Raw genomic sequence first — 13004 nt, forward strand, 5'->3', positions numbered from 1 at the left:
AGCAACACCTCTACTGCATTATTATGAATTGTAAAACTTGGTTCTTAGCGCCCATCACAGTTATTAAATCATCTGCAGTCATTCATTCATTGCGGATTCTCCGAGCTGAATTGACCGTTTCGTACTTCAAAACCTAAGATCTGCTGAACATAAGGGAAAGCGTATTCTTCAAAAGTCAGAGAATGTGCTCGCACTTATCACTGGCACATTAGAGAATGGTATTTATTTGCTGATAACTAAAGGTCTCTGCTACTTGTGTGCTGGAGCGTCAGTGTTATCTCACACAGGGGTTAAGATCTGGTAAACAATAGCTTGGGATTGTTTTACATCTTGAATGCTGGTATGACTGACAGGAGTATTAATAGCACTGTCACAATCTGACAGGCATTCAGACAATCAAATATCTGGATATTGATATCACCAGCCTACAGTGTATTGTATTTGATGGTGTAATTTTCTTGCTATAATATTTCTTGATAAACACGCTCACTCTTTTGTATGGCGAATGTAGGTAACAGTCCAAGAATGCATAGCCCTTATAGAGGACAACAGCGAGATTAACAGGCAAAGCAGTGTAGTTCTTCTAGGCAAAACAAACTGAGAAACTACTTTATATGTAAATATAGAAGTTTGCAGACCTTGGGAAATGCAGAATAAAAAAAAAAATAGAACAGTTTTTTTTTTCTTGGTTTATTTTTGTGCTTTGGGAGGTTCTTTTATGCATTGGTGGCAATCATGTTGTTGTGTTCAGACATTTATATCTCCTACCAGAATATAGCCTCATTGGCAACAATTTTAGCAAAGTCTGAAGTCAGAAAAAATTTAAACTGTCCGTCTTAGCTGAACACATCCCATATTTAAAAGGTCAGCCAAGTTGTTGGTTTGGCGCTGCTAACCAGATTAAAACTGATGTACATCTGCTTTCAATGGATACACAACCTTGAAGTTTGAAATCTGCTAAAAGAGAAAAACAACAACCCAAAGTCACTTGCATGCTTGACGTCATTAAAGTTATTTTTCTGACACTGTTTAACTGAAAGCGTTTTTTTTTTTTTTTTTTTTTTTTTTTTTTTGCAGATGCCTGTTCCTACAAGAAAGTTTGCCCTTTCAATGGAGCGACCCCTATGATCCAGTCATCTGCTTCTGATTTCCACTTTAGCTGGAATCAAGTTCCCAATTCCATAGGTAGGCATCTCTTTACTATACATTAACTCACAGCTGTGCATAGATGGCCGATGGCCATGCAAGCAATAGTAACAACATCAGATCGTGACATCAGAATTGAGGTCATTGAGCATCACAGATATATCACAAGGGGTGCAGAGGTATTTTATGCAAAGAATAATTGCAGTATAATATACATCCAATGTTTTTGACAGCAACTGGATGCATTGCTTGAACTGAATAATTCTTTTTTTTCTTTCATTCCAGTGTGTGCTTTCCCTTATATCCTGGCTTTCACTACCGACTCCATCGAGATCCGATTAGTGGTGAATGGAAATCTAGTCCACACCGCTGTAGTGCCTGAACTTCAACTTGTCGCTTCGAGAGTAAGAAAAACCTAAAGAACTAAAACCTTAGTTTGCATCTGTATACACAGAAAGACAGACTGTCTTTAAAATTGTACCTAGGGGTGTGCATGTAGCTGAAACTGGAACCATATCGAATTTGGTCAATTAAAAAAAAATTGACCAGAACCTACAAAACATTTAATTTATCATTGGGTTGGGTGTGGAAACATGCGAACAGGATATTTTCTATCCTATATTTAAAAATATCTTCCCTGTTTAGCATCTATGTATTCTCTGTCATTCTCTATTTAAATGATAATAAACAAACATTAAGTTAAAAGGTTATGCTTTCATTAAATAAAATACCTAACAACACACTGTGCTATTCCAGTCAGATATCTACTTCACCTCCTCCACTGCGGTGAATTCTGCCTCCAATAGCAGTTCCAAGGAGCCCAGTTCACACAGCTCTCCACAGACCCCCACTGGCTATGAGATGCCCACCTTTCCCTCACCTTTAGGAGACGGTAAGCTTGCTACCTTCTGTCTAAAATACAATAAAAGAGATGCTTGTTGCGATGTAAGCTGCAGGCTGCTATCCCATTGTATCCCATAGCCTGTTATGTGGTGAGGGACACTTTAAAGCAGAACAACCGTGCATGCCCCCCACCACTCTGCTCAGTTTAGGAGTTTCCCTAATGCTTCAAAACTGTGTTGATTGTAAATGATCTATGTTACATTCAGTAAATCCTGCAGAATTTCATGTTAGATTTTCACATTTTTTAAATTTTGTTCATTTTTTTGTAAAAATAATATGGGAAACTACAAAGCTGTATGTAATTCAATATGTTAACGTTTTATTGGACTTTATGAAGCAACATGAGTCAGTTCTATAGCTGATGTGGTTGAAGCAGAATCATGCATTCAGATACGTGGATATCTTATCCAGGGTAGAAGCTGTCCTGGGTAGAAGCTGTCCCTGCATTTACTTTAAAAATGACATTTTAAAGAGGACAGGGGACTTGAGTCTTCAGTTCCCAATGCTGCATAATTCTAGACAGGCTCTGAGACAAAGTGCTGTGAGACTCTAAAGCAGGGGTGTCAAACATACGGCCCGCGGGCTGGATCCGATCCTCGGAGCGACGTCATCCGGCCCACGGAATATTGCATAATATCATTTTTTCATTCAATAGGAAACAGGTAAAAAAAAACTGCAGAAAAAAGGAGTGCTGGGACAAATATTTGAATGAAGGATTTCTTGAGTATCGAGTTAATAACATTTTCATTTGTTGGTATTGATGACTGAGAAAGCCTGCTGCTTCTCAGGACACACTATTTCAGCAGCTTTTAGCAGCATTTCTTTAAAAACTCAGAAAATGGTTTTGAAGAAACAGCTATTTTGTGAGCAATCACATAGCTGGCCTTAACAGCAGCATCGCTTCTGCTACAAGCATTCACCTTCACATAACGCTCCTGTATATTTATCATATTTCTTGCCATAGTTTGCTTCATCGTGTCTTTGTAATGTTATATTATTTCACAACAGACACATGTTGTTACAAATTAAGCACATTGGCATTACATTCATGCCCACAAAGAAATATGAAATTCCCTGTTCCTCTTGAAACACACAGCACTCTTGTTCCACCTTTCTCTTCATGGATAAAGGCACGATGACACTTCTCTCTACAAAACTTACAAATCAGAACTGAAACCCTTGTTCTGGTATCACTGGTGTCGAAACTTGAACCAGCTGACTCACTGCCGTCTCACCCAAGTGGTCGGCGATTGACAGCAATTGCAGCAACATGACAATTAGTGTTGCTGTGAAGGAACTCGCTGGAGGCATGTTTGCACACATGTTCTAAGAGGTGACGGTGAGTAAAATAATCAAAGGTGCTATGTATGATATTTTTTGTTATATACAATAACTTTGAGGTTTTGGATTCGACTTTGTGCTGTCACTCGGCCCATACCAAGCGCCAGGGTATCGGATCAGGTCCGCTAAATGAAACGAGTTTGACACCCCTGCTCTAGACTCTGCAGGAATGCTTTTTTTCTGCAGCGTTTGGATCCCAATTGAAATGCAGACACTGATGCTTGGGCTGGCAGTCTGGAAGTGTAGAGAGGGGGTGGGGCGGAATCAGCGATCACGGCATTGAAATGCAGGAGGTGGAGTCACGGAGATGGCAGGTCTTCTCGGCTGGGCAGCACAGAATGGAAACTCAGCACAGGGAATAGGGGGAGCATGAGTAGACAGTGGATTGGACGATCTGAAATGCAGGATAAATATTGAGCCAGCAAAAGGCAATGATTACAATAGAGTACTCAGCTCATGCTCAGTTCTAACCCTTATGATGCAGAGCAGGCAAGGGACTGAGACAGAATGCAAAAATAAACTGAAAAACAGCCACAGGGAGCAGAGATGCAAGAATGCAAAGCTTCATTAATGTATTGGGCCAACAAAACAGTGGTGCTTCGATGTTGGTCTGAATAGCATGGTTCAGGGGTCGACAGCAGCTCGAAATCAAAGAGCAGACACACAATTGTTATAACATTGAAATAATAATAATAATAATAATAATAATAATAATAATAATAATAATAATAATCACCACAAAAGCTTAACTCGAAAGGGCAACCTTTGCTAGCTTTTAATAACAACGCGCCGACACAGTCGAGGTAAATACCAATTCGAAGTTTTGCCTGGACCTGCGTTTCAGTTTAATCCCAGACCAGAGGGAGCCAGACAGAATTAAAGCATTACTCGTAGGCAGAAATGAAGAAAAACATAAGGCTCTGTAATTGAATTCTCTTTGATTCATTAAGAGCCAGCTGTTGATTTATGAGAGGCTTCCTTTGAAGGGAGATGAAGTTGCAGGAGGTTTTTATTAAGAAAATCAGTGAAGTCAACCATCTGGAGAGCTACTGCTGCTGCTTTCTACACCTGGGCAGGGCTTAGTGATAGATACTAGTCATACAATATCCATAAAAACCCCAGAGATACATATTGGAAAGATGTGAGGCTATGCTAGGAGTCAAGAGGTTGCCTTGCTGTAATATAATTAGGGCTTCTGTTTTTCAGTTTTTATTTGAATTTTTCGGTGCTTATTTTTTACCTATTTGAGTTTTATGTAAATCATTTTTTTCGGGGCTTTCGTTTTTTATATACTGTATGAAATTAATGTTTTTGGTTACTTTTCAAAATGCTTGAGTGTTTTTTTTTCTGTCAAAATATGTATAGTAACTCAACAGTACTTGTACACTTAAGTTGTACCTTCTTTCCTTTGCTGTCTTCCACAACAAAATCCCTCTGGTCATGGGGTTTTTGTGTGGAGGCATTTTTGTATCTTAACTGTAATACAGCTTTAAATCCCACTAACAAGCCTCCATCCTGATTGTAATCTCGTTTTAAATCTCGCAAGCAGAGTCTCCAATAGAAATGTAGGAATGTGCTGTCACTCAGTAATTGGGGCGGGTTTAAAGTATTCAGAACGAATCAATGATAGTCAGGAAGGCGGGACATTGCCCAGCGGCACTGGGAAATGTATTTATTATTATTTTTGTAGTACATTTTTTTTTTTTTTATGGGAAAAAGGTAAAGTCACCGTGAATTGATTAACCATTTCCACAGTTTTTCCAGTGTTTTCCGGTGTTTATTGGCTATCCACCAATTTCATTTTTTTCTATTTTTTTGTATCCGGGGTGTTTTATCAGGTTTTATCAGTTAAAACCAAAAATCAGAAGCCCTAAATATAATCTATTTTCTTATATTTTTTAACTTAAACAGTTCAAAAATACATATTATACAAATAAATAAAACAGATCCCCTAAACCATGCGGTACTCACTCGCTTGTAGGCAATGTATTTTGTCTTTTGTGTGGCAGTGATCTAGCAAATAATGACCTCAGTGCTGGACATTAATAACTCAATAGAACTCCCTGGAAATATCCTCACATGGGAATGAGCGAGTTGAGTTTCTGTAACAAAAAAAAATCAAACCTACATCACGACTGGCACTGGATTACAAATTTACATCTCGCCATGGTTGGATAATAATTATATTATTGTGATTTTTTTTTTTTTTTTTTTCAGCAGGATATAGTGATTATGTTTGCAGCTCCCACAGCTAAAATAGCTGCTTCTAAAGTAGGACCACATTATCATTACACAGCTGTGCACCTACATTTTACTGCTTTCAGTGGATAGGGTTGGATATTTGCCTTTGAGAGCTGGCTTGCCCGACACCCGTTAATTCTGAAGAGATAGATGTTCAGCTAATTTGCCTTCTTGCTTGTAGTGAGAAGTAAACAACGACGGAGGTATTGATTTCCTGCTAAGCATATGCTACAGTCAGGGGCGTGCATAAAAGTGCAGCCTAAAATGTCTGATTGTAAAAAATACTTAATTTTATCTTTCTTCTTTGTTCAGAGAATTAAAGCCAGCTCGATCTGAAAGCAGCAGAAATAGAAACAGTAAGGTCCTGCTACACTAATGTACTGTCACACTGTGCAGGCTACAGCTGAGACAAACAGAACAGTGAGCAACATCCGAGTGCTCAGAGTAACAGTAGCACTTCAGAAAACAAAACTGTATTGCAATTTATAAATGCACTTGAATGTAATGCCTGCTTGGAACAAACTCAGGCTGCAACAGAGAATCTTTTGAGAATATTACGGTGTCTCTTCTTAGTATCTTGAGCCTGTTGCCTGCAGTTCACTTGCAGTACCAACTGAGCAACACGGACTTCTCTTCTGCAGGGGAAAATGGGCTTTCTGCTGTTTTCCAGCTCAGTCACACACACTTTCCCGTGCACATGATTAAATTGAACACTATTATAGTATATAAACATGCTGTGTGAAGACATGTAAAAATGTATTCAAAGAAGCGTGACCAGTGGAATCATCTTCATTAAAACTCTGTGCATGTGGAGGGTGGTTTATACAGCAAGGAGGCTCCATTTGAAATAATGGTTTTGTCATTCTGCTGTCACTGAGTGCCTCCCAGTACTTATGGCTTTACTGTACTCACTAAAAAACCACTGAAACAGTTAAGCCCAGGACAGACAGACGACGTGTGGCACGCAAGGTATTCTGCCTTCTCTATCGCTGCCGTTGCTTTCATATGGTGTTGGCCAGATCGTCGCGGGATGATACCGCTAGTCTATAGATGCACCCTGTTCACTTAGATTGCGTACTGCACCCTGTGCAAGCTGAGACACTCTCTAACCAATGGGCAGGCTGTGTATGGACTGAGCGTTTTCACCCTGTGGAAAAGCAGCTGTTTTTCCAGGTGCAAGTAGTGTGTGGCACATCTGGATGCTGCTGGCATGTTACTGGACACACCCCAGGGCTTCTCCAAATGACACCGGGGGGAGGCAACAGTGGAAACAGTCTGGTTTTTATAGAGGAAGTGGAAGTCTGTGATACAGGCAACACAGGAAGCAGCGAAGGTCAATGCGTTTTAATGCAGATACTGCCGGGTGCCCTGTACCATTTCAGGCATGACTATTTCAAATACAGGAGAATGCCTTTTCCTTACAAATAAAATACACAGATAGAGAAATTTAAACAATTTTACAGAACTACATTGTGACAGTAAGGGCAGGATGCTGTGAAAATGATTACAGCACATTCAAGCCCTTATTCTCGATGCCCGTCAGGGTTTTTCTTTTGCTGTAACCTTTTTATTTTGTGCATTGCAGATTTGTTTTAAACGTAGCCATTTGCAACTTCTGTAACATATTACTAATGCACTTAATTTGGAGAGTATGGTGATGTGCTTTTTACGCATTATAGAGCATTTCCAAAACCTATTTGTTAATTCAGTGGTGAAAATGTCATCAGTTTATAAATGTGGCCCCTTGCCCTAGTTTGTCAGTTGTTGTTTTCAAATTGCATTATATGCCCAGCACCTTCCATCAAAGTCAGCTAATGCAAGCCAAGTGCATATTTAATAAGGGGGTGTTCTCTGTACCAGCGGGCAACGGTTTGACAGTAAGCCGACAGATCAGTGATGCGGAATGACAGGATCAATGTACCTGTATTTGTTGTGCTCATCTTGTATATGTGATTTATCATGCTTGTGTCTCTTTTAAATATCAGATTCTATTAGGATCCCGTACGGAACCAAACTTTCCCTGTACATGTCAAAAGAAGCTGAAGGTATTTAAGACCTCTCTAGATTTTAACACCCACATGTTGCAACTAACCATTGATTTGTGTTTAGAAACCTGCACGTCATAATATAAATTTACATCACCAGTTATAACAATAAGACATACTGGCATGTACACTTCATTAATAATTTAGAGCCACTGCGAATAGTTTAATATAGGTTTGGGAGCATGCTAGAACAGATAAACCCCCTAAACCTTATTAACCATTTCATATCATTATTATTATTAAAAGCTCTTTCTGATACATTGTGGAACAGCATGATTAAGAGGTAAAACTATCAGAAATATAACTTCATTTCTTTTAGTTTTGCCTGTGTTTGAAGTTATAGTTTGAATTACACAAGAGCATGTTTTACCTCTATTTAAACAATGTATTCTCCAAGGAGATTTGAGGCAAAGAAAAGCTCTTTCTGCTACCAGTTAGGCTTCTGACTCAAAAGAAACATTTCCAAAAATCTTCTTTTTGGTTTATACATTGATTAAAAAAAAAAAAAACTGGTACCCTCATCACCTGCTATGCTGCATGTTGTTAAACTTGCTGTCTGGTTAAAAGAAACACAAATCCTCAAATATCCAATCACTAGACGGGACATGCAAGTCAATCACCCTCACCTTGACATTCCGTTTTTACTTTCATCAGTATATACATTGTTTATAAAAGGTATGTGCAAACACACTGTATGGAAGAGTAATAGCACGTGTCCTTTCTCGCATGAATGTGTGTTCCTTGACCTTTTCTTAGTTGTTTCTCGCCCGATTGGTAACTTTACTGGAGCAAAAGCTTGGTAAATATGGCCCACAGTGCCACCTATTGGCAGCATATTGACACAGGTTTTTCTATATGTAGGATTCTGTATTGTACACATTGCCACCTGGTGGTTAAATTCTTCCAAATTAGGTGTACACTCCTAACATACATCACTCCCAAATTTTTGTCATAGCCATTAACTTTTAATGCCTCCTTTACAAACCATTATCTCATTGTTTTGAACTAACCTGGATTCAGAATTTAACAGATGAAATAACAATGAAGTTTGGCCAATTCAGATTAACTGCAACCAATTTAAACTGCAAAATGGTTGAAGAAGTCAAGTTTCTGTTTATCCAATTAAAAGCTAAACCACGCACTACCATAACACTTTTTTGGTGGGTTTTAAATCTACCTATGATCTCTTTCTATTGTGCAACATAAATCTGTCAGACAAAGATGAGGGAACTGGTGCTATGGCAATTGAAGGCATGTTCAGGTCTTGTTACATTAAAACCATGGAGTGCGTCAGTGTAATGCAAATCCATCCACTGACATGTAAGATCAGCTGGCCTCGCCTCCTGAAGTCTTGAAGCACAGTTCAGTGCTTTGCTTCAGCTCAGTCCATCACTTCTGATCACATTTTAATTACGCTCTCTAGTCAGGTTTACATTGCTCTGGCTGCTCATGCATTATAGTGCTGCAGAATTGTGCCAAGACTGCAGAAACATAATTGCATCCCTAAAGAAGTTTCTCTTACAGAAGATTATTAAGAATGTAAAGTAAACAAATGAACAGTGATGCTGTCAATATTTAAACCAGTGCAATTTTCTTTTAGAGTAATACATGTAATTAGAGCCTTGCAAAGGACAGCACGTATTCGTGGATGGTGGCAGTACAGTGACACTGGGTGGACAAGCACTGTAATTGCTGCAATTGAATGCTGTATTGTCACATTGCTCTAAATTAATTAGTGCAATTGTCAAAGTGTATTTAAGAAAATATGTAGTTGCTATTAATTCATATTGAAGTAAAGGGTTCTTGTAAATCAAGTTCCCTATAGTTGGCTGAAACAATAACTCACAGTGTTAGTTTCAGGATCTTACTTTATTTAATGTATTTTATTGTAGTCAAGCAGATCACTGCGATTCAATTGCATCAGATATGGTCCCTAGAGTGGCACAAAAAAAAATATATATATATATATATATATATATATATATATATATATATATATATATATATATATACACATAAATAAGTGTGATGCTTCGTAACTGAAGTGGTGGCTAATATTAAAAATGGCTTTTTTGAAATTTCCCGAGGGCGATTTAAAACATATCTCAAGGTTTTAGAAGGACTAAGAGCCCAACAAACAAACTGATTTATTGTTAAAATGTCTTTGTCTTGGCAGGAAATATTCAAATGAAGTATATACTGTAGGCCTAACGGTTTTCTTGAACTTTTCAACGAGTGAATTTATTGGAAGTGTTTACAGTTTTTAATTTTAAAAGTGAAAAATACAAAAAAATAAAAAACCATTCTGTAAAAATAACTCGCTGTGGCATTTGTTCATCTACCAACACTTTAGCTGGTCACCAGAATGAATGCCAGTGCATCCTGGGTTTGCAAAAGCATCTTTGTACTCTTTTTAAAGAGCAGCTATATTTACAGTATTCACATCAGGGATTAAAACAGGTTTGTAAAGCTTTGCATGTTCATGGGTCTCTTTTCTCAACTTTAAGGGCTGCATCCTATTTGGAATTTGAATACTCTGTAAATACAATGGCAGACATCCTTCATTAAACCAGCCTTATGTTGTATTACTACACTGGCTAATAAACCCTTCAGTGTCTTGTTTGGTCAACAGACAAGTGAACATGTTCCTTAGGCAGAAACCATGGTGTCTCTACAGAGGGTACCTTTCTAAAATATTTCCAAATAAAGTCTGTTGGGTATACATGTATTTATTATATCATCTTGAATCGTCTCCTTTAAGCAATATGGAGTACCCTCAAGATGATAATGAACTAGCAGCCTAGCACATGGCCAATGTGTGTATTAATAGCCACTGAGTGGGTGTTTTCAGGGTTTTGAGAGAATTGTCGCTATTTTTTTTTTATAACAATCCCCCACCGTTACAAAAGGAGACCAGTATATCACCAGCAAACATCCATCCATACAAGACCATTGTCTGTGCCGTCATGTTACACAGTGTACTTTTCTAACCTTGCCCATCCCTTGATGCGATGATCATCATATTTCAGTGCCTCCTATGAAGAAGGGAGACGGGAGGTTAAGATGTGTAATTTTAATAGCTTTTGTTGGTCCAATCCTAAGAAGTACATGCACACTAGTTTAATCAACTTCAGACATTATTCCAATGACGTGAAACCCCGGCAGAATATTCCATTTAAATGGGCTGCAGCTGGAATGGTTCAATTTGCTACAAACTGCTGCAAATTTTAATGAAGTACCCCATTTCCGCAGAGAAACTCTTCAGGTGTTCTGACGTCATTGCTTTACATGTAAACAATTCTTCCAGTTGTATGGCCCAAATCCCACCTCTGGTCCTGTTCGTTTTATTAAAGTCGGTTTTTATATAGAGTATTCAGGAATGAAAGGTTTTGAGAAACCGTCAACAGTTTTGAAAAGCTTAATGCACACACATATAAACGGCTGGTCTTTTAGTCTGTAGATAGATTCAGAGCCCTAAACAGTCATGTGTATGTTTCCAACAATTCATACATTCACTTGTTTACACACATAACGGAGGATTTCTGTACCTAAGGTACTGTAAAAAAAATACACAAATCGTAATGTAATTTTAGAGGGATCTGTGTAGAATTACATTCAAACAGGTCAATGTTGTTTAACAATAACGGCAACGTGTATAATAACACACAGCTCATTTTAAACCAACAAAGTGCTGTGCACTGCAAGTTAATCATTTCAACAGTACGTTAAACAATATACGATTCGCAGAGACAAAATAGGAGTACATAATCGTTTTAATAAAACCACGTCATCATCATGATCTGTACACTTTGGAAGAGGAATCGCCAGTTTGAGCAACACGGTGCTGCTGCAGGGGTACAACACAATGTGTAACTCATATTTAACATGAAGCACCGTAAATTACAAATATGAACAAACTCATCATCAAAGAGACTGAATAGTTGTGACCTTTCCTTTTCCAGATGACAGGATTTAAGTTTTTGTAATAGAACAAGGAAAGATAATTTCCTAGGAACCCCACTGGAGCCTTCTGAAATAATTTTATGGTTGTGTGATGTTTTTAATGGAACCAAAAGCTCTATCCAAAATCATTTCCCTTCAGTTATTTTTTTTTTATGACTGAGCGCCATGCGTGTCGTATTTATTCATTTCCATTAGCATGAACTGCAGCGCCAGTAGTTTTACAATGGTTGCTTGTCTCCACCTAGTGGTCAATGTGGTATTATAGGTATTAAGCAGAAGTTCATGCACACGATCACTGATTTATTTCTACATTTCATGACTTTGTTTTCCCCCCTCGTTGTGGGGGTAACTGAATACAGATGAAAACACAATCACTGATTTTAGAGTACCAGGTGTCATTTGTTTAGTTTATCCTGGAACAGAGACATTTAGAGAAGACATCTCCCATTATGACTGATGCTTAAAACCAGAACATCGACATTCTTAGTGTTTAACCTCCACAAGCCTTTAATAAAAATTTTAAAAAATTAAAGCAATTATAATGTTTATTTGCTGATTTATTTTAAAGTATATATCCACGTTGACACAGATCGTCTTTGCATCTGCTTTTAAATCAGCCAGACTAGCATTTATGAAGTACATCTTCCTACTTTTATTTCAACTATGCTGAAGTATCAAATTAGACTATCAGCTGCACGCATGAGCCTCCAATAGCTCTCTTGAATGCCCTCTCCACCCCTTAAGGTACACAAGGAATGTAGCGCTGTTCAAACGGTTTCTTCTTAAAATTAGGAGGAAACTGACCATTTAATAAAATGGTTTCGTGCACCTCATTGCAAAAATAAGAAAGTTTATATTTATTTGTGGGGCACATATATGACCCTTGTAGTACCTTAAATGGGTTAGGTGTTAAAATACTGAAACCCATCTGATGCTTTCTTCCCTCGGTTGTTTGTTGAAGGTGAACTGCAGTCCAAACACATCTACAAAATCCCCCTCAGTAACCTGGTGGGCCGGAGCATCGAGCGGCCCTTGAAATCCCCGCTGGTTAACAAGGTCATCGCCACGCCCACTTCCAGCGCCGTGGCTTCCACCGTCATCCCTGCCACACACTCCCTGTCGCTTTCCCGCATGGAGATCAAGGAGATAGCCAGTCGAACACGCAAGGAGCTGCTGGGTAAGAAGCATCCGGCACTGCAGCTCCCAATGCATCGAACCGCCAACACCTCAGTTCGCTCTTTGACTTGTGCTTGTGGAACAGCAAACCACTGTGACGTGCTGAACAATTCCGTCACTGGCCCCCGGGATTCAATTTGAATTATGGCACCGCTAATCTTATGGCGGCTTTTAAAAAGCGTCCCGTAA

General features: G+C 38.6%; 1 protein-coding gene across 1 annotated transcript in view; it reads left to right on the forward strand.

Moving 5' to 3' along the window:
• Window positions 1-13004, forward strand: part of LOC121306680 (GTPase-activating Rap/Ran-GAP domain-like protein 3) — an 80061-nt gene that overhangs the window by 63657 nt on the left and 3400 nt on the right. Inside the window, exons 8-12 of the mRNA XM_041238511.1 lie at window positions 1078-1185; window positions 1432-1550; window positions 1903-2038; window positions 7617-7676; window positions 12601-12816. Coding sequence (XP_041094445.1) covers window positions 1078-1185; window positions 1432-1550; window positions 1903-2038; window positions 7617-7676; window positions 12601-12816 — 639 coding nt within the window. The remainder of the gene's footprint in view (window positions 1-1077; window positions 1186-1431; window positions 1551-1902; window positions 2039-7616; window positions 7677-12600; window positions 12817-13004) is intronic.

The sequence above is a fragment of the Polyodon spathula genome, chromosome 49, assembly GCF_017654505.1.
Source record: "Polyodon spathula isolate WHYD16114869_AA chromosome 49, ASM1765450v1, whole genome shotgun sequence".
NCBI classification, from domain to species: Eukaryota; Metazoa; Chordata; class Actinopteri; order Acipenseriformes; family Polyodontidae; genus Polyodon; species Polyodon spathula.